The 26,870-nt window shown below is 42.1% G+C and overlaps 3 protein-coding genes across 4 annotated transcripts; 2 read left to right on the forward strand and 1 right to left on the reverse strand.

Moving 5' to 3' along the window:
* Positions 1-345: 345 nt before the first annotated feature.
* crhbp (corticotropin releasing hormone binding protein) lies at positions 346-6,812 on the forward strand. Of its 2 annotated transcripts, XM_086153079.1 has the most exons (8): positions 346-679; positions 1,791-1,899; positions 2,013-2,106; positions 2,342-2,499; positions 3,829-4,039; positions 4,977-5,122; positions 5,950-6,067; positions 6,150-6,812. In XM_086153079.1, the coding sequence occupies exons 2-8, from the start codon at positions 1,819-1,821 to the stop codon at positions 6,302-6,304; spliced, it is 963 nt and encodes a 320-aa protein (XP_086009205.1). In that variant the 5' UTR covers positions 346-679; positions 1,791-1,818; the 3' UTR covers positions 6,305-6,812. The 2 variants fall into 2 exon arrangements, with proteins under 2 accessions (XP_086009205.1, XP_086009204.1); XM_086153078.1 differs by lacking the exon at positions 346-679 and having other exon boundaries at positions 1,745-1,899.
* Positions 6,813-12,467: 5,655 nt separating this feature from the next.
* s100z (S100 calcium binding protein Z) lies at positions 12,468-16,778 on the reverse strand. Its single transcript, XM_086152413.1, has 3 exons — positions 16,505-16,778; positions 16,238-16,410; positions 12,468-13,239 (listed from the first exon to the last, which is right to left on the reverse strand). Exons 2-3 carry the CDS (start codon positions 16,376-16,378, stop codon positions 13,087-13,089), a joined length of 294 nt encoding a protein of 97 aa, XP_086008539.1. The 5' UTR covers positions 16,379-16,410; positions 16,505-16,778; the 3' UTR covers positions 12,468-13,086.
* Positions 16,779-23,981: 7,203 nt separating this feature from the next.
* ch25hl2 (cholesterol 25-hydroxylase like 2) lies at positions 23,982-24,958 on the forward strand. The gene has a single exon (XM_086151651.1). It carries the CDS (start codon positions 24,056-24,058, stop codon positions 24,956-24,958), a length of 903 nt encoding a protein of 300 aa, XP_086007777.1. The 5' UTR covers positions 23,982-24,055.
* The last annotated feature ends 1,912 nt before the right edge of the window (positions 24,959-26,870 follow it).

Raw genomic sequence — 26,870 nt, forward strand, 5'->3', positions numbered from 1 at the left:
CACACATAGATGTTTATGTAAATACCAAAATATAGGATTCCATGTGTTTCACATCTAGTTTATTTATTTTTGTCTTTTTTTTTTATGTCTCAAGTTGGTAATATGTGGCCCTATTAGATATAATGTGGGATATTTGTGATTTTGCGTTCTTAACTTGTACTGTTGATTCACCTGTCATGCACAAATCCCAGACCTCTGGAGAGATAGGTTAACATCCCTTAAAAGGGCTGAGCTTCTGAACGATTTGATGGAAATGGCTCTAAAAATATATTTACTATTATTAATATGAAGCGTTCATCTATGTTTGGATTGATGAAAAAATAAGGATTAAGGTCTTTTAAACATTCCCGAGACCCTAATTCTTTCATCTGTTCAGAAGGGGTAAAACCGCACAGCATGTTTTCTCAAGCGATGTAACGCGTCACGAATATTTAGCCAAAATGTTGCGAGCCGATGTGCATGTGCCCTGGGGGAGGCTTTATAAATACGTCCCAACGGGTTTAGCAAGCTGCAACCCATAGCGTTGCACTGAGACGCAGCACTTATCTTACATATGCAACGTGTTGTTTGGATTTCCATATGGCGGGAGAGCGGATCACACTGAGGCCCGATTTCTGCATCTGAATGGACTGACCTTTCCAGCAGCCCGAGGCACCTGCAGGGACCGTGCAGAGAACGGGTGAATCATAAGAACAATGTGTCCTCTTACTTTCAATCCCGCTCTGCCAATGAGTATCGCAACTTTTCGACAATCAAGCCGGTGTATGTTCTACGCCCCTTTGTCTGTTCATGGGAAAGCGATTGGACTTGCGATTCAACCTCTTTATCGATAATATTCATAAGCTTACGCTGCTTGTGTTCACAGTTGTCTCCTAGCCTGGGTTAGCAGGGTGGGTATAATATGAAAACTAGCAGATCCTGTTTTAAAAAGTCCCTCCTTCCCTTTTTTTAATATCTCTGTCTACTGCTGTGGTTGCATTTTTTTTAAGTCAACCGGGTTTACTGGGTGACATTTCTGGAAATAATAAATGAATAAAAAATGATTTCACAAAAGCTAATTCACAAAAAACTTCAATTAAACTGCTTTTCCAGTGTCGATTTTCTTTTTCCTGCTTTGGGAAAATGATTGGTCTTTTCAATCAGTCCCACTGACAGTATGCCTCAGGGACTGTGCACTGCACGTGTGTGTGTGTGTGTGTGTGCATGTGTTTGCATGCATGCTTGTGATAGATTGATTTACAATTGATATGTTGTTTCTCCAACCTGTCTCACTGACAGTATTGCCTTATGATTGGGCCCTTTATCTATCTATCTATCTATCTATCTATCTATCTATCTATCTATCTATCTATCTATCTATCTATCTATCTATCTATCTATCTATCTATCTATCTATCTATCATCATGCCATTGCCCATCAGCAGGGTTGCGGCTCCCAACATGAGATGGTCTGAGGTGTGTGTGTGTGTGTGTGTGCCCAGGGTCCAGCTGTCTATCATGCACACACACACACCCGCGCGCCGCAACTTGCTTGTCCGTTCCTCGCTCTCGTCACAAATACGCAATCAACCGGATAAGTGTGTGTATGGTGTATAATTGTGTGTGTGTGTGTGTGTGTGTATGGGGGGGGGGGGGGGGGGGGGGTCCACGGTGGGTGACGGCCACCACGTCAGGTGGTCTCCACCGGACCTGGCTCTATATAAGCATCGGTGGCCGCAGAGCCGCCGCACACAACAAACACACTAACACACACACTTACACACACACTGACCCTCCGCCCGCCCGCCCAGGTGCGTCCAGCAGACAGAGAGGCGCGCCATGGAGCGCACTTTCCGGCAGCAGCTCTTCGCGCTGGTGTTGTGCCTGTCGGTCCTAAACGGGGATGCCAGATACATCGAGGTACGTTTCTGATCAGAAACTTCGATCGGCACGTTGCAGATGGAACCGCCTCGGTTTTTTGGCTGTTTTTCTTCTTTTTTGCTCCAATTTCGCTCTCCCTTTTCCGCCCGCAGAGTAACGAGATCTTAAAAGATGAGTTGTATTCATTTTTCAACTCGGAACTCAAGAGGGAAACACCGGAGGAGTTGATGTACCGCCGGCCTTTGCGTAAGCCAATTACTAATTTAAATGAAAAAAGTAAAAAGTAGAATATCTATCTATTTGTTTATGTGGAGAACGGTTGAATAAGAAAAATGAATCGGTCCTTATTTACGTTGATTCTGCCATTAGATAGACGAAACAGATCATTCTAAATAATGAAATGTACAAAAAGGCAATATACACACACAATCTGTAATGTGTGTGGGTGTGTGTGTGTGTGTGTGTGTGTGCATGTCCTCAGGCTGTCTGGACATGGTGGCGGTGGAGGGTCGCTTCACCTTCACGGCGGACCGTCCTCAGCTCAGCTGCGCCGCCTTCTTCATGGCAGAGCCCACGGAGGTCATCTCCGTGGACTTCGACGGCGTGGACATCGATTGCGGGGGAGGAGACTTCATCACGGTAAAGTCACGGGAGACGCTTCTCCCATCTCTCAGGTCGATCTAAACCGATCAGATGGAAACGGTTAGACGTCTAACCACAGGGTGATGGAACAATGGATGAAAGTGTCAGTAAATGATCAATGATTTTCTTCAATTTCTTCAGAATCAAATTGTGGATGTAAGTTTAATAGCACTCAGATGATGTTTCTTAAATCAATACCGGCACAGTTAGGTGTTCATTCTTGCCTGTTTTTTTTGGTTAAGGGTCAAAACAAAACATAAGATTCATGACACTGGGCTCAGGTCATGATCCTCACATGAAGATTCCTCTCAAATCACCGTAGTGATGATATAAAGTCATTGTTGTCAGATAGTTTCACAAACTGGACTTGGCGAAAGGGGTTCCCTGCAGCAGAGTTTGGCGTTTTGCAGAACCGAATATCAGATCAGTTCGATGGCTGAGGGACACCGTGCTGCCGTGCAAGAGCAACGGCCAGCAGAATAAGCGTGACAGAGAAAATCTGTTTGCACTGACTGGAGTAGCTACATCGGTGGGCAGTATGATTATATTAGGTGTAACTGCTTCATAAAGAAAATAAAAGCATAGCAATGCTACCACTAATAATAATAATAATAATAATAATAATAAAAGCACTGGGATCCACCGTGTATCTTGTATGGAATTATATCAGGAGGGAAAGCAAAATAATTAAATTATATATATGTGTCACCAAATTCACCTTGTTATGAAGAGTAGCAACAGTTTGCTCAAAGGTGCATGAAATGGTAAATTGTGAAGTGAAATGGTAACACAGAAAAATCTGCATATGCAAAAGAGATCATACTTTCTGTATAATAAATGTACAAATGCACGTATTAAACTGCACTAGATACTACATGCAAATGAAGACTAAGGAACGACAATATCACACACAAGAAGAACAGTCAAAAAAAAATCTGTATGAAAAATAAAATAAAGCGATAGTAATCTCTCTTTGGTCAACATACAAAGATATGGAATATTTAGCAGAGTCATAATATGTACCTTGATTTGTTCTGTAACACTATACGATAAATTACACTGTACTATATAGTTAAAGAAAAAGGATGATAAATGATGGACGATACCAAATGAGGCTTACCTAAATGTCAGTCATTGACACATGGCATATCACATAGGAAAGCACATCTATTAAGGTATATTTTATACTTCATTACATTTCCTCTATTTCGGTATAAAACTTCTTTAACATGCGTTCTGTCCAGTCTGATTCCGACATGCTAGAATACTCACAAGCGTCTAGATATCACTTCAGTTTCTAACGAAATGTCCTTGTGTCCCACGAAGGTGTTTGATGGCTGGGTGATGAAGGGCGAGAAGTTCCCCAGCTCCCAGGATCACCCGCTGCCCATGTACGAGCGCTACATGGATTATTGTGTGTCTGGCTCCGCCAGGAGGAGCGTGCGTTCCTCTCAGAACGTAGCCATGGTCTTCTTCCGAATCCACAACGGCGGCAGCAGCTTCACCCTGACCGTCAGGAAAGTCATCAACCCTTTCCGTGAGTTTGTTTCGCCATTTGGCTTTTCAGCGGGGTGACTGGAAAGAGTGATCCTTTGTGATAAAGCCAAAACACAAGTTGCAACTTAATTAGCTTGAATAAATAAAATGCCCAAGGAAGAAAAATATCACAGTGTCAGGATGATTAGATTGTACTTTTCACAGAAATTTTTATTCTAATAATATTAGAGTTAGCTGTCATTTTATTTCAAATTATATTGGGATTTTTTTTTTTTCATAGAGCCTAAAATTTTTAAGGGTCAAACAGGAACATTCAAAACCAGTTGTATTTCTCAGTTACTTTATACACTAGACTCAGAAAGTTGTCAGATTCAGTTTCAGTTGATATTCATTAAAATATTCTTTCCTTTCATTCAATTTTGTATAGAAAATACAGAATAAAACCCATAAATCATTGATTATTACTCTGTACTGTTCATCATGTCTGACTCATACCATCGGTCATCCCTGAGTCTTCCTTGTGTTTTTCGCTCCTTTGGCCGAAGGTCCAGTCCTGCGTAGAATAGAAAAGAATGAAATAGATTAGAAAAGCTTTATTGTCATTGTAAAATGCAATACAACAAAATTAAGGTGCATCTCCAGTCCGTGTTTCTCCCATACAAGTTCACACTCTGCATACACATGTCTCTCACTTGGGATCATGCACAGCCATGTGCACATGTGCGCGCACACACACACACACACACACACACACACACACACACACACAAATAATTGTCCAAATTTACGTTTATATAGAATCTACGTATTATCACCCCAATGTGCAATATTCTATGCCGTAGAATATTGCACATTGGGGTGTTGATGTTATCGCATGTACCAAGGCGGCTTATCCACAATAAGTGGAATATACAGAGGCAGGGCACAGTGAAATATTGACCAAACTCCATGTGACGGCCGTGTTTGCCTGCTTGCAGCCTGTAATGTCATCTCCCAGTCACCAGAGGGCAGTTACACAATGGTGATCCCGCAGCAGCACAAAAACTGCAGCTTCTCCATTGTCTACCCAGTGGAGATCGACATCTCGGAGTTCAGCCTGGGACACCGCGGCAACTTCCCAAAGGTGAAGAAAACACCAGTTTGGTTCTTGATTTTTTTTTTTCATCTTTCATTAACTATATGCTATGCTCAGGGTAGTGTGTGTGCTGGAGCCTATCCCAGCTATCATTATGCGAGAGGTAGGGTTCACCCTGGATCGGTCGCTACTCGATGACAGGGCCACACAGAGAGACATACACCCATTAACGCTCTCATTCACATGCCTGGACAATTTAGAGTCTCCATTGAACCTCCTACATGGACAAAACCGGAGAACCCTGAGGAAACCCAAGTAGACAAGGGGAAAACTTGCACGCCACCACCGTGTCTCTTCAATCTGGCCTCTTAGACTTTATTCTGTATTAATACTCCTCCAGTTAGAGCTGAATCCAATCATGAAAGTACGTTTCACGATCTTCAGTGAGCCAGACGGTGAAAGCGAAAGCTGAATTACAGAATGATGGAACAATGCTCACGGCAAGATAGCTTTTATTGGCTGATCCAAGCAAACATCCAACCCTACCACCCCAAAAAACAGTTTTTAACAGCTGTTATTATCACCAAAGAGCCCTTGGTGAACTTGTACCTTTTCTAATATCTGTTGTTCAATTTCCCGTGACTGAAGACAGGGTTTTTTTTGTTTTTTTTATAATGACAGACACAGAAAAATAGTCCCAGAAGCTGAGGTGGGGATGTGACACAGCCAGATGTCACTTCGGACTGCACAAAGACATCACACAGATTAAATTGATTGTGTTTTTTTTTTTTTTTTTACTACACAAGCAAAAAAACCCAAATGGTCTCTTTGGCCCTCGTCCTCAAAACTAACCTGGAAAACCTGGCTGTCCACAGAGATCCCCGCTAGGTTGCACGGAATCGGGAGATTTCGTGCAGCTGCTTGGAGGAAACAGCATCGACTCGTCCAAGCTACTGCCTGTCAGCGACCTCTGCGTGGCCTTCACGGGACCCAGTAAGTACACGCTGCACGCCGCCGTCCCTTATTATCCTCTGCGCACCCATTGGTTGACCTGACCTTTCTTTGTCCCCCGCAGCCCACCTGAAGGTCGGCTGCGATAACACTGTGGTGAGGATGGTCTCCAGCGGGAAGTTTGTCAACCGGGTGTCTTTCAGCTACCGGCTACTGGACAGCCAGGAACTCCAGACGCTTAAACTCAACAATGTGGAGGATTTTTGTTTCAGTAACTGAACCCAGGGGGGGAAGGGGAGGGGGATTTCGTCACCGGACACGCTGGTCACATGACTGCAAGATTTTTCCCGATTTCTTTTACAGAAGCAGCAGAGATCCACCTCCGTCAGTCGCTCTGATTTGGCTCAGCTCCAAAGCTATAAATGTACAAGTACACGACAAGTAACAAGGATGTGCATACAACTGTAATATTATGGTATTGAAATACTAAACTGTACTGGTTTAAATGTTTTCTTCTTTACCACTGCCTCATCAAGTTTTTTTTTTGTTTGTTTTCGTATTATTTCGTGCACACGTCTGCGTTCACGGTCAACATTCTTGAAAAGGAATGGTGCTAAAATGAATGTTATCTTTATTTATTAATTTATGCCGAATGACAGACGACACACCGCGTCATTTTCCCCCTGGAACGTTCTGTGACACAGACGACGGCACAAAGAGCAGTACAATAAATGAAATACAGCATTACAATTTGTATAAAACCTTTTTGTAATAAAATTATACTGCATGACCAAGCACTCAACAGGGTTTGTTTTTGTTGTGTGTGTTTCTTGTTTAGTGCTGCGTGAAAGCACGGAAAATAAAGTTACACCACAGGATGCTTTAAGATACAGATACAGTCATGATCCTGGAAAGGACACTGGAAAGTGCTGTCCTTGAAGTTTTCGAGTAAAACTTGCAGCAAAGAGGTGTTATTGCTAAGTCAAGAGTTTGAGGGGCAAAAGCCGGAACTTGAGCTTTCCTTCTGAATCCAAAATCAATCTGGAGTTTAAGTTTTATTCTGTGGAGCATTTTTTTTCAAACCCTCCAACCTCTGACATCACTTCCTGTTTAGGGAATACACTTGAGATAAAGGCAGACCCACAATTGGTGGCAATTGGTGGATTTTAGGCAATGGTTTGCAGATGTCTCAGCACATTTTTGGGTTTAAGGTCATGGAAATTCCCACAATGTGAAATTAAATGCAAAATGGGCATTTCAGCTGCCATCTGAGGTATCTGTGCACAAACCCAGATCATTGGCGTCCATTATTGCCAAAATTCTCCTCCTCCCTCAGTTCCCACCTGGGTTCTACCTGCCAGGGTTAGCTTTGTGTTTCGTCAATACCCCACAACATTTGAGCCAATGGTATAACTAGTGATCCGGAAAATACAGAGAAAATAGACCGCAAACTTATTTTTACGACTTCTTTGGAATGCTTGATTCCGGAGGAAAACAATTGACTTCAACTATTTCCGTCTGTTCTGTTCACTGCGCCATTAAATTGCTTTCATTTCATTAGTCTCAGCAAAGGAACACCTAAAGGAAGTAGCTGTGGCGTAGCCTTTTCAAACAGTGCTGTTTTTTGTATGCTCTCAGAAAAAGAAACAAAAAATAAAAATTGTGGAATCACACCAAGCTAACATTTAGATGTTTTAATGTTTGTGACAAAACCTCAACTTTCCTCCATCTCTAGAGTCCACTGTACTTTTTAATATAAATCAAATGCATTGTTTGCACTATTGGACAAAAAAGAAATATACATATATATGCATTTAATAATTGAAGGCATTTAATAATTTACTAAATCAGAACCTGTGGTTAATTTTGATTTGCTTATGTTCTTAGGTACTAATTTTGATTTGCTTAGGTAGGAATCCACCAGGGGAACACACAGCACAGGTTGGGAATCATTAGTCTAACAATGTACAGCCAATTAACATCCTGGATATAAGAATCGTGCTGAGCCTCATTGTGGAAAAAGAGAAGGCAACGTAAACAAGATATTGCATGATAGGACAACATTTTGTCACGATTGTTGCGCATTTGCCACTTCCTCATCGCTGTGGATGATGCCACTGTCTCCGATAGCTCTTCCTGGTTTATAGAGGCACCTCGCTGTTTTCCCATGGATGGAAGCAGCAGGCACTAACTCGGGAAATTATGGTTTGTCTGGTGCAAAGCACTGGTGCACGCAGTGATTAAACGTCTGCAGGTGTATTATCGCGGAGAGGCACCTGCAGCCATGCACAATGATAAATGTGTTAGGGGTTGACGAACTACTGATTTATGACAGAGAAGTGCGTGCATGTCTGTGTGTGCGTGTGTGTTTGTGAGCAGTTTTTGGCGTAATTAGCAACTCAAGTGACCGCACACTAATTAGAAGTTGAGTGTTTAGGGAGAGGAAAATGTCGACATAAAGCAGCTGCGCAACCATCCAGAGGCACAACACTTCAAATTTACGCATGCCGGGCCCCATTTTATGCTTGGTATATTCTTATTGTACTCTCTGGATTGGTGCAGACATACACACACACACACACACACACACACACACACACACACACACACATTTCCATGATCGCGTTCGTGCAAAAATAATGATAATAATGATCTTTTCTTATTAAGCCTCAGGGGGCCACGCAGCAGTGGCTCTCTGAGCTGGTCCCAAGCCTGGATAAATGCAGAGGGTTGTGTCAGGAAGGGCATCCGGCATGAAACTTGTGCCAAAACCAAATATGCGAATCAAACCGAAGAATCTCATACCGCATCAAGGCCGGGTTAACAATGACAACCATTGGTGCTGATAACCTACAGGGTACCAGTGGAAATTGGGCTACTGTGGGTCAAAGAAGGAGAGGAGGAAGGCATAATTGGAACAGTGACGGGCAGTGAGGTTCATGGCTGGTGAGGCACTGACGTCATCACAGTCAGATTTACAAACACATGAACCCTACAGAGTAACTTATTCACCATTTTACTGGCAGCAGTTGACGTGTTTTGCTTAAAATATCATATCAGCATTCTTTACATATACAAACTGTAGCATATAAAAAAGCACATGTAAAAAACCTTAATATCTCTTACCTTTACTTATAAATGAAGTCCATGTGCCGCTTCTTCTGAAGCATTGATGACTTGCTTGTAGAAGTCTTCCGTTTCTTTCATCAGTTTTAAAAGCCTCTCTGTCTCAATGGAAATCACTGCCAGTGAAGACAGTCGTCCTTGATCGGTCCTGTTCCGACTGTATGTTTTGAGTCTTTTCAGTGCTGAGAATGACCGGTCCACCGATGCTGTTGTTGCCGGACGGTGAGCACCGGCCAGAGCAACTTTGTCGCCTCAGGAACCGTTTGAATGAAATCCTTCTGAGCCAAAAAGTTGAGAAGCTGCTCAGGAGATTTGCATTCATCTCTCACCGTTTGTGAGCTATACAGCCCGATGAGATCGGCAAAAAATAACTGGTTGGCTGCACTTGACTTGCTAGCTGTTTACTGTAGCTTGTTATTGCTAATTCTATTATTCTGTTGCCGAGTAGTAAGAAGGATCCCTGGGATCAGCGGTGCCCCCTTAAGTGAGGCACCGTCACTGCGGGCCTCACTTAATGTCTCTTAGCAGTCGTTTTATAATTACAAGAAACACGAGAAACACATTATAGTTGTTGACGAAAAACATTAGACACATCAGCTAAGCTATGGAAATGTGGTTCATATATTAAAAGCAATACGGTCTCAGTGCATAGCATGCTAGCACAGCTAGCAGAATCATTGCACAATCCATATCAGGCTCAGCTGGTCGCCGCATCATCGCAAGTCTCTTCTCCATATTTGAACGGTAAATGTGAAATTTTTTTTAGGGATTTTGAAAAAAAATAACTAAAAATGGTGAAGCTACGTGGAACATAACTTTATATTACAAATCACTGAATAAATATAACCATTTAATTTATTTTTTCATTTTGCATTTTTTTCTTTTCATGATGTCAGGTGAGGCCCGGCCTGTCTGGAAGCAGAGAGGGAAGAGGAAAGGCAGGCTTCTGGGACTGAGAATAGGGACTTTGAATATTGGTGTAGAGTTGGTTGACATGATGCAGAGAAGGAAAATTGATATACTGTGTGTCCAGGGGACCAGGTGAAATGGTAGTAAGACTAGATTGTCTTAAACAAGGACATTAGTGTCTGTTTGTTTGTCTTTGTAAAGTACACAGTAAATGTTTTCCCCAGTTCATGCAGGAGTCACTTCCTGGTGGATTTGGAGGATTAATGAAAATTAAACTTGACTTTTGAATCTGACCTTTTGAAGAGATAACATTATCAATAATTTCTTGGTCACTCAGCGGGGATTAGTGTGGATTCAGGTGATCGATACCCTGACAAGCTATGCCTCTCAAAACACTCCAAAGAATGCCACGACTATGCATATGTGCACTTGCATAGGTTCACTCAGTCATGAATCATGCAAAAGAAAAGAAAACTAAACCAATAGGATTTTTCAGGTTGCTCAGAAATAATCAAAAATGAAGAAAAAATCCTCTGAAAAAATGATCATTATTATTGTCATTAAGAGCAGTTAGAAGAAATTTTATTCCACCAATCACATTTGTATTTTGCAGCTTCACAGCTGTTCACCTGTATAAGTGAATGAGAAAATATTCCTAACATATGCACACACACACACACACACACACACACACACACACACGCAAACTCATGCATGCGCAGCCACGGAGGAGTTCTGACACGAACTGTGACGTACAAAATGACGAAACGGCAGAATGGACAGCATGTGGCAGATAAGGGCCCGCGGCCTTTTTCAAAGACATTTGCCACAGCGGGAAGCGGCTGTATTTGGATGCTCGACACTCAGAGTGAGGAGAAATTCATCCCGTCAGCTCAGAGACAGGATTAAATGACACAGAAAATTCCAAATGTGTGCGGAAACCACGTTCGCCGTGCACATCAGACAACAGCTTTTAGTCATCGCTCACATATCTACAGCTCTGCATACATACATTCCAACAATAGTATTTATGTATTTACAAGCCAATGGCTGGTCATGTATCATACCATATATACTATATATACTGTACACAGTATAAGTGATGGATCCAGACAGTAGGCTGAAGATAACACTATCCACGTCACCACGTACACAAAATGAAGAATGAGCACTACCTCAGGCAGGCTGTTCACTTCTATCCGAGATTCTGCTGCCACTTTCCTGCTTAACAATGTGTTCAGAAACTACATTTGGAACTACATTTCCTTATATGGTCATATGTTGACTAAGTAAAATGCCAACCATGACGGTAAAGAGTGAAATTAGCATCAGGAATATTATCAAGCTCTTTCCTCTTTGAAATTGGCTATTGTTTGGGCACAAGAGGGATGAGTCTTTCTAGTGACAGGACCCACCACAAGGATTTTGAGCGGTTTCCTGGATAGTGACATCCATCCACAAGACATGAAGTGATCACGGGGTGGGGGGGCAGAAAAAGCTGCGTCGTAAGGAGGAGGGCTCATGTGAGCGCCATCTGCGAGTACAGAGGCATCGCACGTTGCGGTAATTTACCCCCCACGTCACGGCTGAAAATGTCCTTTCAGATTAACTGCCTGCCTTGGTATTTTAGGACCAGGGATTTTAAGAGGAAAACCCAAAATACAGTGCACAGTCTCCACCCCCACCTCCACTCTATTTGCATTTCTGCTTGAGGGGTAGACATTGATGGTGCGATGGGATGATGCTGTTGGGCCCAGGTGGTCCGTGCACTCGGGGACTGCCATGTGTCACGAACATGGCGCAGCGCCATTTCACCAAAGCCTCTCCCAGTTTGCGAAATGCCCATCCAGAGAGGATGTTATACCGAAGAAGACGAACATCGCCAAGAGATTTCCAGGAAATAAGCTGTTGATAGTAATAATTTCCCCATGCTTATTTTCATTTTTTTTAGAATGTGTCGTTATAAGTATTCCCCTATAATGTTCTTTAGACATATTTAATATTAAATCACTACAAAAGCGAACTCGTATCTATGATTTTTTCGATTCCATCTCTCTAACCACTGAATCGCTTTATATCTACATGAATTTTCTTCCTGTGCCACAGTAGGTTCCGTCAAGGTTCTCTGGGATCAACCCACAAACCAAAAACAATTAGCTGTGTCAAATACATCGGCTGTGAATACACACTTTTGATTGACAGGTGATCTATCAGGCAGAACCCCTCCTTTCTGCCACTGTCGGCTGGGATTGGCTCCAGCCTCCCATGACAATTGCAATCAGGATAAACTAATGAAGCTCATGAGCTGATGAATTGATGTATGTAGCACTATTTAGCGATATGGTGTCAATAATTTTGGGAACTGCTTTGTACAAATGGAAAATATTTTAATGTGGCAGGATGGAAATGGGGGAAATTCAGATTTTGTAATGCAATACAGACAGTACATTTCAAGGCAAGATGTTTCAACAATGATCAGCAAAAAATGAAGGAGAGCTATCTCAGCCTGTAGGCCAAGGGAAAAACGTAATATTCCCCCGGGAGAGTGGAACCAGACAGAAAAAGCGACAAGGGACAAACAGCTTTCCTACAGAAAAGCCCAGAGGGTGCTATGCTAGGAGTACTTAACGGGTGAGCACCAGCAGGGATATACAAATGTTGAAAGGATTTGAAATGAAGGCAAGTAATTAAATAGCAAGAAAGCCAGTGAGAAGGACAACAAGGCTAATTTTTGTCCTTTAACAAAGTGCCAATGTCGGTATACAAATCGAATTGCCAAACGCAGCTAGGGAGAGGCAATACGTGCAAGATTTGTTGAAGGCATTATTTCAATTTGACTATGTTACAAAAACAACGCTGTGATCGGTCCAGCTTGAGGAGCAACTATAGTCACTGACAATTTCACACCACTAGGGGGCAGTATGGTAAATTACTAATTCTTCAGACAGACTGCTGCATTGCCTCAGACATGGATAACCACACAAAAAAATTAAGTTCGACAGAGGTTTTCGGTTCCCTGCAGAGGTCTACTTGGTTTTCTTCTGCTCTTGGAAGAAGTCATTGCAGGCGACGGTCAACGCGGCCACCAATACCACAAACTCATTGAAATCCACCTCGTTGTCTTTGTTCGAGTCCAGATCGTTCATGATTTTCTCCACCAGCATCGGATCCTTCTGAGACTGAAATGAGATGAGATGTGAGGAAAATGTGACTTTACATTTCGAGGTCTTTATAACCGTTTTGTGTGTTTCGGAGTCTTTCCAAAGCAGCAGAATCTTGGCAAGTCTGTTTGCGCGATCGAGAAAAAAAAAAGTAAAATGTTAGTCTGTCCTTGTAGAACAAGCAAACATCGGCTGTTGTTTGATTGTTATTGGAGCTTGATATTGACCGGAGCGCTGCCTCATGTCCAGTGAAGAGCAGAACGATGTTGCTGCTAAATGAGCCATGAGCTGCAGCCAATCACACGTTCATTGCTTTATGTATTACCTCACGGACCCAAAAATAAAATAAGATAAAAAAATGGACATGGCATTCCTTTTCCATCCTCAAACCCAAACCCCCTCAGGAAATGTTGTGTTGACCACTAAGGTCAATACATTAGCCAAGGCTAGATTTAAGATCCTGTGTTCACACTGAAATGTTCTGGTGGCCCAACGGCGACGCAGGCTGTGACGTCAGGTGACTAGAATTCAGGCTTGAGAAAAGACTTTTTTGATTTAATGCAGAGTGGTGACAGCTTTAGAATTCACACAATTATATCTCTGTTCAAATGTAATGAGCTGTCCAACACCTTTTTGATATCTACTAATGATTTAAGTATATACTGTATATCCATAATGTACATACTGCATGCACATTAATACATGTCAAACATGTTGGGTCACGTGTTTCTGATCTATTACTCTATTTCAACATGTTTTGACACAAAGCGTGATAGAACCTGAGGAAGGAAATAACTGTGAATATCCCATCTTTCAGGTAAGACTCAAAGTCATGCATGAGTCACTGTTGTAACAGTTTTTTCTGTGTATAGAAAGAAATTGGCCTATTGCAATGCGTCTCACTGGGTTCTTATTACGAGGTTCTTTAGTTTTTTGTTTGTTGCCAAAAGCCTTAACCATCCCAACCTTTTCCATTCAAATGATGGCTCTGCTTGAAGTGTCTGGACACACAATATATCACAAATGAAAGTCAGAGAGGTCCAGCGTCTTTCATTCCTCACAGCAAACCAAGAAGTCAATTTCGATGAAGCGAAGGCGCGGTGTAAGGATGCAAACTGCCCAAGCTGAGGTGTCATGTAGGTGTGAGACAGGTGTCATATTGGTCACTGAAATATCAAAACCACCACTTTTTTTTACACCCTCCATTTCTGCTCTATACACGTTCCACAGTAGCTGGTGGTAAGAAAAGACAGGTATGAAAAAGCCATTGGAAGCTTGTAAATATAAGAAAAATGTAAATCATACGAAATGAGTCAAAAACTGTCTTTCAAAAAGTATGTTAAATTAGTGTAGTAAGATTAGATGGTCCGGATAAGTTTCTTTTGTCCTTGCCCTGGATGATGCCTTTTGAGTCTGAGTAACATTCACCGCGTTTCTAAAATAAACAGTGAAGTAATCTATCACTTTTTGATATGTGTGTTTGTGTATGTGTGTGTGTGTGGAAGGAGGGGTGTAGCCTCACGCGGGCGCCGTCTACTGTCAGAGGGCCCAGTAGCCCGTGGGGACCTGATGACGTCATGGGGGGTGTTTATATTTGGAAGCGATATGGGCCAGTGATGATGATGTGCGAGCACCTGAGGCTTCACATCCACATAAGAGAGGACAAGAGGTGAAGAACAAAAATATATATATCCATATATCTGAAGGCATCGGAGGTTTGACTGTCCAGCCATTTTGTTGACTTATTGTCTCAATTGTTTGAAATTGCAGGCGTGAATGCGGCACTATCGCTCAGACTCAGGGGCTGCGTGTGGCTTATCTCTGAGGGTTCCATCTCCTCCCTGTCCTTTATATCTCATGACGCCATAAAGAGAGAGCAGACCCTGGTACACCTTCCAGCATCGAAATCCCGGAGAAAAGGTCAAACAAGGTTAAAACGCTTATAATTTTGAAAAAAAAAAAATGGTTGTCTAATTTGTTTGAAGCCGAGCCATGGCCATTATTTAAGCTGGGAATGATCCTTTATGACTAAATCATGACGTAACCTCAATATCCATCACCTGAGCTGCTACAAAGAGATTTAAAGGTCACCTTCTTGTTTAGCTTCCTGGTATGGAAACACAAGCTAACACTGCCTGCCACGAATGCTATGACTAGTTAGTAGAATCTAACTTAATAAAAAATGAACTATCAATCAGATAAAGTGAAGCTACAGCTAGAATTATGTTGCCTTTATTTATGAATTATTTATCATCATTATTATTATTAGTGTATTGTTGTTATTATTCGCATTGTTATTAATAATACTCTAAAACAGAGAAAAACAATTGTTATTATTAAAAATAATAATAACAGTAAGAACAGAAATAATAATCAATAACCCAAATCACAGTAAAACAATTGTTATTATTAAAAATAATAACAGCAAGAACAGAAATAATAATTCTGTCTTTGAGCGCAAAGATGCTTGAGTCCAATCCGCAAAGAGGCGACGTACACATACAGACAACCATTCACTCACTCACTTAATTTTTCCCATTTTTTCCAATTAACCTGCTGTATGTTTGTGAACTGTGGGAGGAAAACGGAGAACCTGGAGGAAACCCACGCAGATACGGGGAGAACATGCAAATTCCACACAGAAAGGTCCCCTTGTCATAATCAAACCAGTCTAACCACTGTGCCCCCATGCCGCCCTAAAATGATAATAATAAGAAGAAATTATTATGTTATATAATTATATAAAATATCTTATACAAGTATCAGGTAAATGCTAAAATCCACTCAACTGATCTAATTTACTTAGATAATAAACATAAACATGTTGAAAAAGAATGAGCTTGTCTTCAGAGCCAATTCAGAAAATGATTGCTTAGTATTTATTATCTATGATTGGTTGACAAATGATTTCATACAGCAAGGTCTTGATAGAATAACTATGATGTCATTGCTTCATATTCAGCAAATTCTCTATTTCAACATTCGGATCAAAACCGGTGTGGGATATTTACTCTACCGTGAGGAAGTCGGTGAGCTCGCTGTGGAGGAGTTCCTTCAACTCGCCCTTGTTGAGCTTGTATTTGTCACCATCGTTTCCCGAGTAGTTGTAGAAGACCGTTATCAGCGCGTCCATGGCGCCCTCGAGCTGGCTCGGCATCGTGCTGGGAGGATGGCAGCTTCTATGGCCCCCTGAAAAGTTACCAGTCATGCATTAGAAATAGTACAGCTTCAAATCCCGGGTCTGCACCTGAGGGGAAATCGGTCGAGTCGCAAGTCTTCTTACCTGGTTAGAGTCCCGGACAAATGTGATAGCAGATGCTGCTGCTCAGGTTGTTTATTAGGAAGTGGTTAGATGGGTGATCCTCTATCTTGATGATAATTAATTCCACAGGTGAGACGCCCATGGTAACCATCTTCGTTTCCAAGTATTAATCAAGGACCGCCCATTGGAAAAACAAAACATGTACAGGTGTGACCCTTCGACCTCGGAGGATTCACCACATTGTGTTTCAAAACCTTTGCACCCTGAAAAAAGGGCAAGACCTTCAGTCCTTCATCAGAGGCCGGCAGGGTGAAGAACCCTTATCAGTGCCCGAGATACAGGGAGAAAAACCACAACTGTCATTTTAAACTTGCAAATAAGTATATAACATTCTAAAAATGGAGGTGTGCTCTATTTTAAAGCTCATTTAAAAGAATTTTAAAAATACATCACAACTCATGGCCTGTTTTGTTCAGAAAACAAAGGGTTCTGCACCCTTAAACACTTCCTGTCCAGAGTGACACAGATTCTGTGAACAGGAATTACTCAAAAAGTGATTATTGGCAAATTATCTTTGCTCTTCTTACCAGGGATGATGATGATCAACGACAGCCCACTGTTGAATGAGAAAGCATTAATAACACCCTACAACCTCACTTCAAATTAATGATATCTAGCTGTGTTTATTATTTTCAGTGAGTATCACATCCTGCCGTCTCATCCTCCTGTTGAAGTTTCTAGCAGGACCATCCATTGCTTGATTTTAACATTTAAAATTGACTGCATATTTACACATATTGGCTGAGGGAGTACCCTTTGGTTAATCATTAAAAATAGAGACATAAATATCATGTCATTTTTCCACAAAAAAAAATATTTCACTGTTTCACCAGCTCTCACAATCTCACTGTCAAGATTATTTTTACCCACGGCACGACTGCCAGGGTGAGGAAGAATAACAGTCTGTCAGGCCCTCGGCCCCCGAAGACAACACCTGAGGGATGACGGTCGGCAGGTGCGACGCCAACTTTTCTTCCACTCACGCATGCTGCTGTGAAAAGAAGTTTCCACTTATTAAGGTGCTGAAACTGCTTTCTCCTCCCAGCCGCTGATTGTCAATGAAACCAGGAACACAGTCTGACATCACATGGGACAAACCAATCACTGAGCAGCTACTTATGTTGACTGAATCCAAGATACAAAGCAAAAATAGCAATAGAAATAATATATATGTGCAAATAATATACGACAAAAGACTTTCCTTAAACTTTAATTAGTTAAAATGGCATTTTATTTATTCTGTTTGGTTGATTTTGACTTGACTTTAGTTTTATTTAGCATATTTGTTTAGATATCTAATTATTTCATACATATGAACACATATACACATTGAATTAAATTTTATTTTGATTGGACACATTCAGTGCATTCATCTAAATAAAATCCCTTTTCATTGAATAATAATATGGAATAACTAATGTGGTTACATAATTTCGCCAGAGTCTCGGAGAAAATCATAAATTTCTAATAAGAATGTTATTACCATAAGGTTGTGCACACAATAGCGTTGCTCTGTGTAAACTGTAACTGCAGCTTATCATAATCTCCCAGATTGTTATTAATAGGGTTCTGAGCCTGAGGGGGCTCCAGATGATGCACACAAAGCGGCATCATAGCAGGAGAAGCTAGAAAACGAGGTACACCTTCAGCACCGAGGGCTGTGTGTCAGTAGGCTTGTGTACTCTGGCCAGGTCACATCACTTTGACTATATTTTCAACACAAAGTCCTATCACTGTATTCTCTCTGACCAGTGAGTACATATTAGAATAACCTCGGCTTCTAACCATTCAAGGGCGAAGCAGCACAATATATTATTATTATTATATTTTTTTATTGACTACATCTTTGGCAATCAAGGGCTTTATCTGTTATTCATATAGAAACAGGGGTAAAGAAGGTGTTCAGGAGTAAGACAAATTGATATTAAGGGGACCTGAAATCTAAGGCTTGGCAAACCTTGAACATTAAAAGTAGTTTCAGGGTGCATTTTTATCATTTGTTCAGTCGTGGAGGATTAGAATCCCAGAGGCGGCTCCTCTGACATCCATCAGAGTCCCAGTTTTGAGGCATTAAAAGGTTTCTCTATATGTTGAAGTGAGCTGACAGACCATGTATCCTTTCCTGTGCCCTCCAGAGGTTCTCTGGACCTCATGGTTCTCCGCGACGAGGACAGAGAGGAGTCAGCGCGCGCCTACAGGCATGGTAAACATGACTCTACGATACATCACCGACGGGGTGAACACATTCACTCAAACGGTCAACATCTTCAAGCCTCCTGTGAGGATGTTGGTGAGTGCATGTGAAAGAATTGTGTGGAAGACTGTACGTCAGCTTCACAAGAGGAATAAAGCCCTCCATATAAACAGTGGTCACAAAAAACAATGTCATTTTCTTTGTCTGCATGTTAGACTTGGTTATTGGGAGAAAATTAGATTTAACTCTAATAAGATCTGTTTTGCTGTATTTTCCTCTCTCTTCTATTTGCGTCACACCCTCAACCATGAAGCTTTGCTTATAATCTACGCCACTCTGTTGAATAAGAATGTTGATGATAACGTGATGATGATGGTGTCAAGCTCACCCAAAACAACACATCCTCTTACACATTTTAATGCCAACCATTTGATTTAAAATCCTGTTGACAGCTTTGGCTTATATTGGCTTTACATGCAAAGTTGTCTTGTTAAGTGACCTATACGAAATATACAGTTTTTAGATGTGGTTTAGGTCCACTGTTTGAGTTGAATCGGAGATGGGGGGGAGGGGGGGAGCTGTGGCTTCGTCGGTGGAGGGGTTATCTCACAGATCAGCAGGTTTGCCGTTTTGATTCCCGGCTCCCCCTGCCTGCATACCGAAGCATCCACGGACAAGACACTGAATCCCCATGGTCAGCCCCTTGCTTGGCACACATCAAGTGCGTGTAAATTGACAAAAAAAATGTGGCCAGAATCACATTTGGCGTCACTCGGACAGCAACGGTGATGCCGTTCAACGTAAACAGTGTTGAACCTGATGTGTTGACGTTAGTGCTATTATGCCATCAAGCCATTAAAGCCTGAGGAAGGCTTTTACCATTTTCTTGTTTGTACTTTTACTTAACATATCATGAAAACAACCATAATATCAGTATCTGATGTTCTTGTGCGCAGATTTTTTAACAAGGCACTGTGTCTCCGGGAGGAAGAGGAGGATTAGTAATTTAATGGAAAGGATTAGAGACAAAATAAACAAAGACACTGAAGGACTAAGAAATGAGTGTGTGTGTGTGTGTGTGTGTGTGTGTGCGTGTGTGTGTGTGTGTGTTGAGAGCACAGGGAAATCTCACACACTGTCATCGTATCCTTGGACACCCAGTGATGCATGCGGGCGAAGTGGATTTCCACCTCTCCTTCATTTTACCCACATTTGACAGGCGAGTGGTGACACACGACCCCAGGACGCTTGGTGACGCTCTTCGTCCCCCTCAAAAGAGCCGACGCAACACTCCCTCATCCTTTATGACAACTTGGTGACTGAGAAGATTCAATGTATTTACCTGGCTGGGTGTTCTTCTAACAAATTAAGGATGGGTTCCACACACAAGGATTATATAATAATCCTCAAATAGGGATGTAAATATCCACCAATGCAGTGTTAGCAACACTCAGATATTAATAAAGTAGGATGCAATGCCAAGCAGGTAATCCTCAGGTAGAAGTAACACAAGCTGGGGTGGAAGTTAAGGTGGTGACGATAACTGATGGTTAGGTTTATTCAACATCAGTCAGACAGAGAGCAGATTGAGTTACACAAAAGCACAAACAAACAAAAAAGACAAATCAAGTGGTACTGTGAGTCATAAAATCAAAAGCAAAAGTGATCAGCGAAAACCCAAATACATGTTTTCAAACATTTTTTCTAATCAAAATCAATATTTTTTTCTATTCATTTTTCTATTCCTAAAATATTCTCATTTTTCCTGCTGTCTGACAGGATGCAGCGAGACCCCACGTAATATGCGATCATCCACTAAGATGGTGTTGTTCTTGTTATTCTTGCTACTATTGATATTATTGTCATTATTATTATTTTTACTTGTTGTAGGAGTAGAAGTAGTAGAAGTAGTAGTGGTGGTAATAGATCATCATCATCATCCTTTCTGTTTTTTTCTTCAGGGATCAGCACAACAAATCATCCGCTTCCATCTAACTCTCTCCCCTTGTATCCTCTCCTCTCACACCAACCAACTTCATGTCCTTCATGTCACTCCTTCCATAAATCTCCTCTGTAAGTCTCTTCCTCTTCTAGACCTCTTGCCTGGTTGTTCCAGCCTCAGCATCTGTCTTCCCTGATGCTCACTTTTCCTCCTCTACATGTCCACTCATCTCAGTCTGACTGAAAACATCTAACTTGTGCTGTCCCTCTGATGGGCTTGCTCCTGATTCTATCCATCCTCCTCGCTCCCAAAGAGAACCTCAGCGTCTTCATAACTGCCTCTGAACCAGACAGCATAGCATGTCTCACCACTGTCTTCTACACCTTTCTTGCCATTCTGGCTGATACTCACAAATCCCACCTGACAATTTTCTCCGCCTGTTCCAACCTGCTTGCACACATTTCTTCACCTCTTTTCCACACTCTCCATCAACCTGGACTGTTAGATCCTAACTGCTTAAAATTCTCCACTTCTTTATCTCAGCTCCTTGTAGCCTCACACACATATTCTGTTTCTAGTATTATTATTGTTATTGTTATTCAGGCTTGTATGGACATTTGCATATGAGAAAATTGTAACACAGCCTGGGTTGGTTTCCATGCATCTCACTGAATATACACTAAAACTTACACTGATGTGTGCAGAACAAACTACAAATATACACAAACTCACACTTACACGCACGTTAAATAAGGAGCAGATTGATTGCCATTCTAGACCTGGGCGCTGGCGTCAAGGACGGTGTGGGTATCATTTCCCCTCACATGCTTGCTTTCAATCAATTTCCGGCCACTGGAGCTCCAAGAGCGTCATGGAGCAGGAATGTGATTTCTGTGAGCTGCACGGATGGATATCGCTCTTCTCTCAATATTCATACGCACAAACATGCACACAAATACACACTCACAGATTGCTGGTTTCATCACGTCTCTGCAGTTGTTGATACAGGACTTCTTTTCCACTTATCACTGCCAAGCACCACGTGTAAAAATACGAAAATATGAATCTCGTTACAATGTCACCTGCTGAGAATCACCCATGCCTTCGGCCAAATCCTTAGAACCCCTCACACCTGAGGGTATTTTATTTATACATTTGTTTATTTACTTATTCATCAATGTTTTTGTTTGTTTGTTAGTTTACTTTTCTATTTATGTCACTTCATTTTTCATTCCATTTTAATCCACCCTGTCTGAGGAAAAAGGAAAGCTTGACTTCTAGTGCCCTCTGCTGGCTGACTGGAGCAATGGGAACCTGTAACGACCCTCTGACCAGAGTCTGCGTGCCAGCATGCAAAGTGTGCACGTCGCTGACTGGTCTGTTTTCAGTGCAGATCTGCATGATATTCGACTTCACCTTTTACAAGTCTCACATTACCTGTATTTACATGTACACTTTTCACTCCCCCGCCCGCACAAGTTCACGTTTCAAATTTACTGTGATCCGATGAAATGTGTTTGTCTAAATTCTTGTGCCTTCAACTTCAATGCACTCCGATAACTTAAGTACAGATGATAAAAGTACAAAAGTGGTGGCAGAAGAGTTTCTGATTGTGTTATTCAACTGGATCTTGGAGAGTTTGTGGATTTCTGAGGAATAAAGAGAAAGTGTGATACCATTTTTAAGAATAAGGGAGACGTGCAGATTGGTGGTAACTGTAGAGGAAAAAAGTTGATGAGCCGTAAAATGAAGTAATGGGAAGTAGTAGTGAAAACTAGACTGAGGGCAGAAGTGAGCATTTGTGTGAAGCAGTATGGTTTCATGCCTAGAAAGAGTAGTACAGATGCATTATTTGCTCTAATAATAATGGTAGAGAAGTACACAGAAGGTCAGAGGGAGCTCTATTGTGCCTTTGCAGACCTTGAAAAAGCATATGACAGGTTGCCGAGAGGGGAACTATGGTGTGTATGAGGAAGTCTGGAGTGTCAGAGTACGTCAGACAGGTGCAAGACACGTATTTGTGTTATGAGACAGCGGTCAGATGTGCTGACAGAGAAGTTCAAGGTGGAGGTGAGACTAGATCAGGGGTTTTTAACTTCCTGAATTGAGTTTCTGTCACATGTACAGTTAAATCTACATAGTCGTTGCACCTCCACATATACAGCTGGTCAAGGTTAGTAGGTAGAAGACAGGTAAGTGGGTAGATGTTAGCAATATCCACAAACATCGGGTAGATAACTTAAATAAGTGAAGAAGAGTTGCAATACTAATAAACACTGGTAATGATGTATATATTTTACATGATTTTTGAAAAAAAAAAATTATTTAACATGATTTTTTTTAAAAGATTTCAGATAAATCTGACAGGTATTGAAGCACCGCAAAGGCATGGCAAATCAGTAAGAGTGGGTCAAAGGTCACCTGAGTGAAAGCCCGACTGGGAGTCCTTGGGGCTTCCTGGGGGTCACCTGCAGGTCCCTGAGGGACGGCCATAGGGCGAGTTGATGGGGGCACGTGACTCCAAAGATGATCCCTTCAAAATAGATCAGAAATCGGAGAATCACGCAAATTGGTTGCCACATAACACACATCTTCAAATACCATGAGCTATAAGACTCTTTACAGACATAATTATAGTTTAGCATTATTATCCATTTTGATTATATATACCATATTATATACATTACAGACTCTTACACCATAGACTCACAAGCTGTAATAGTCAGGAGGCCCTCAGTAACAAGCCAGCAAGAATACAGCATCAGAGAGGAAGTGCTTTTGAATTCATGTCTAATTTGACAGCTTTTCTATGATTAATTACCCTCTTGGATCCATGTGGTGCTGGCTTGTGTGTGTGTGTGTGTGTGTGTGTGTGAGAGAGAGAAAGAGAGAGAGACAGAGAGAGATCCAAGAATCTGAGAAAGACAGATACGATAAAATATTGATGGTAAAGCTGCTCCTGTGAATAATCTAGTATAATCTGCGGTAAAATGGCTCATATCCTAATACTTTAAACACCAAACTGCAAATACTCCCTTATTCTTTTCTTTTCTTTGTGAGATAGAGTCAAATTAACAAGCAAACGGAAGGGCTCTCTCCATGATTTGGGTCAGAAATGAGAGCTGCTGTGGCCCGGCTCCTGAGTCCTGGCTGCCGTCCTTGTGCCCATGAAAAAGGGTCTTTACAGAGTGCCACCACGGCTGGGGGGGCTCGGAGGGGGGGTGGAGGTGGGGCCTGATCATACATAAGAGGCTGAGACAGTCCGGCAGTCCAATGTGGCACAGCATCACTAGACAATTTGCTTGTTTCCTCGTCTTCTCCTGGGGCACTCGCCGTACAATCACCCAGGACCGGCTGTCTTACTGGAGATTTCGTGATGAGCTCCGACAGGTTACTCACAAGTGAGGCTTTATCCTGGATCCTGGATGTGAGCAACGTGACCGGGGGCATGTCCCAGAACCTGGTTCTGCAGCCCGCCTGGGACTACCTCCGCAAGAACCACCACGACCTCCTGAGGAGCCCGCTCTTCCCTGTGGTCCTCTCAGTCAGTACCTACTTCTTCCTGGTCGGCCTCTACACCCTGCTGGACCTCCTGGCACCTAACTTTCCCTCCATCAATCGCTACCGGCTCCATCCGGACCGCCCCATCACTTGGCCCAACATCTGGACCGCCCTGGGCGTCACCATTTACAACCACCTGCTCTACATCTTCCCGGCCGCGGTGGCCCAGTGGCTATGGAGGCCACCCACGCCGCTGCCTCCTGAGGCGCCCACCCTCTTGGGCTTCTTCCTGGGCATCCTGGGCTGCATGGTGGTCTTTGACTTCCAGTATTATCTCTGGCACCTGCTCCACCACCGGGTCCCCTGGCTGTACCGCACCTTTCACGCTGTGCACCACCAGTACAACCAGCCCTTCAGCCTGGTCACCCAGTACCTGTCCGGCTGGGAGCTGTTCAGCGTGGGGTTCTGGGCCACAGTGGACCCCATTCTGCTCCAGTGTCACTGCCTGACAACTTGGGGCTTCATGGTCTTCAACGTCTACGTTTCGACCGAGGACCACTGCGGCTACGACTTCCCCTGGTCCATGCATAACCTGGTGCCCTTCGGCCTCTGGGGCGGGGCACCCAAGCATGATATACACCATCAGCGGCCCGCCACCAACTACGCACCCTTTTTCTCTCACTGGGACTGGCTGGGAGGCACCCACACCAGCCCCAATCCCACCAGCCATGCCGCCGCTGCTGCAGAGTCTGACGAGGCGACGGGGAACAAAGGCTAGAATTCATCTCTTATTAAAGATATCTGACTCAGCATCACTGATCTGACTGAAAATATATACAGATGTAAATATATATGTATATATATAAATTCAGAATATTAAAGGCAACATTTGAGGGATCTTTATTATTGCTTTTCTTTTCTGTCTTGCTAATGTTTATGTAATATCGAGTCATTTCTTTCTAATTTGGCCAGATTTCTTTCTTCATTTCCGTCATTAAATAATAGCGTACTGAATATTTACTGAATATTACCTTTCAAAGGTGAATCAGATAAATGGTGCTGGATCAGACCTCATCTGGTTCTATAACACACTCTCTTATTCTCTCTTGTTTTTAGTCTGACTGTGTTTTTGAGATGTCCTGCTGCTTACGAATAGAATAAGAATATTATTCATAAAAGTCTGATAAGCTATTGAACATGATATCTTCTATCTCCTTACTGATAGCACAGATCGTGCTGCACTAGTGAATGAAATGGATTTTATGTTCCCGTTTGTGCTATTATATTTATATTTTGTCTCCCTGGCACTTCCACGTCTGTTTCGAACTTGTGTTCTGAGCTACTTTTATGACAAATAAAAGCAGAGTACTATGAACTACTAAGAAGATCCTGTTGAATCTGAACCTGATGGATCTGCATGATTTTAAAAATCGCTGCCACGTACATCCTTCCTCTTCCTCCGCGACACCAACGCTCGCCCACACACGCATGAATAGCGGTCTTTTAGCTGCATCCCAGTATGACACGTGGGTGCAATACTAATCTGTCATCCTTTTTTCATTGCTCTTACTGGAGGAGCTCTTCTTTAATATACATTATTTTTTCACAGACCATCAGATAAATTAAATGTATCCCAATCATCCTGCGGCCATCTCTCCGTCTCTCTGCTCTAAATCAATCCACACACCCCAAAAAAAACCCTCTAAATTCAATCAAATAGACCTTGGAGCAATCTGTTAAGTACTGTAATTAATATATATGCGAGATACATAGCAGTAAATAGCTCAGCAATTCTTTTTTTCTGTTTTTTTTTTCATAACTGGACGGTATTTCGGTTTGACCAGCTGGTTTTGCTCAGTGTTCTCATCATAAACTTACCATTGAAAAAACAGACTCAATACATATATTCATTAAGTAGAGTTCATTTAAAGACTGAAGATCACATGACATACACATATCAGAAGTTCCCCCCAAATAAAGGGCCATTCCATGACAAGTAACTTAATGCTTAAAGTTTTTTGTGAATGGAAATTGGATCCATAATCCAAAGAGTGAGAGCAGACATATGAAAAAATAAGACGGTTCGAAACATGCATCAAGATGCGTCAACCCTAAGCGTGGCGACATTCTTCACCACATTTCAGCAAGACAGGTGTTGCACCAACAGAACCGGCTTAGTGTGTTCCGGGTTTCCGGGGGAGTTGGCTGTTGCTTATTTTAGCAGTTCGACATCCAGTCAACCCGTCCATAACTGACTATGTTTTTGTCTCTAATTTTTAAACAGCCCTTGGAGCTTCGGCGGGAATGAAACCCACACTCCATCCCAGTGGTCACACACTACTTTTTGCCCTCCCCTGGGCCTGGTGTTGATTGTTTTTTTTTTAAACACATCTCCAAATAAACCTTATCAAATTAGATAGCCTCACAGTCTGACCGTTTCTTTAGTTAATATTTTAATTGATGCAAATGTTACAAATTTGTATGTGAACCTTCTTTCTGACCTCTCTAGCGTGTGCAGACAAGGGTATCTTGTCAATATAATTATTTTTTAGACTACGAATGGAAGCAGGAAGTTCCAACTATGTATTCGTTTTCATATTCGTTTCAACTTTCCAAACACTCATGGGTTTAGTTATTTAACGTTTCAAAGTTCAATAGTACGATAGTGAAAGAGGGATTACACTTTTCAT

The sequence above is a fragment of the Fistularia commersonii genome, chromosome 9, assembly GCF_037954325.1.
Source record: "Fistularia commersonii isolate RoL2024-O1a breed Wild chromosome 9, RoL_Fcom_v1.0, whole genome shotgun sequence".
Classification (NCBI taxonomy): Eukaryota; Metazoa; Chordata; class Actinopteri; order Syngnathiformes; family Fistulariidae; genus Fistularia; species Fistularia commersonii.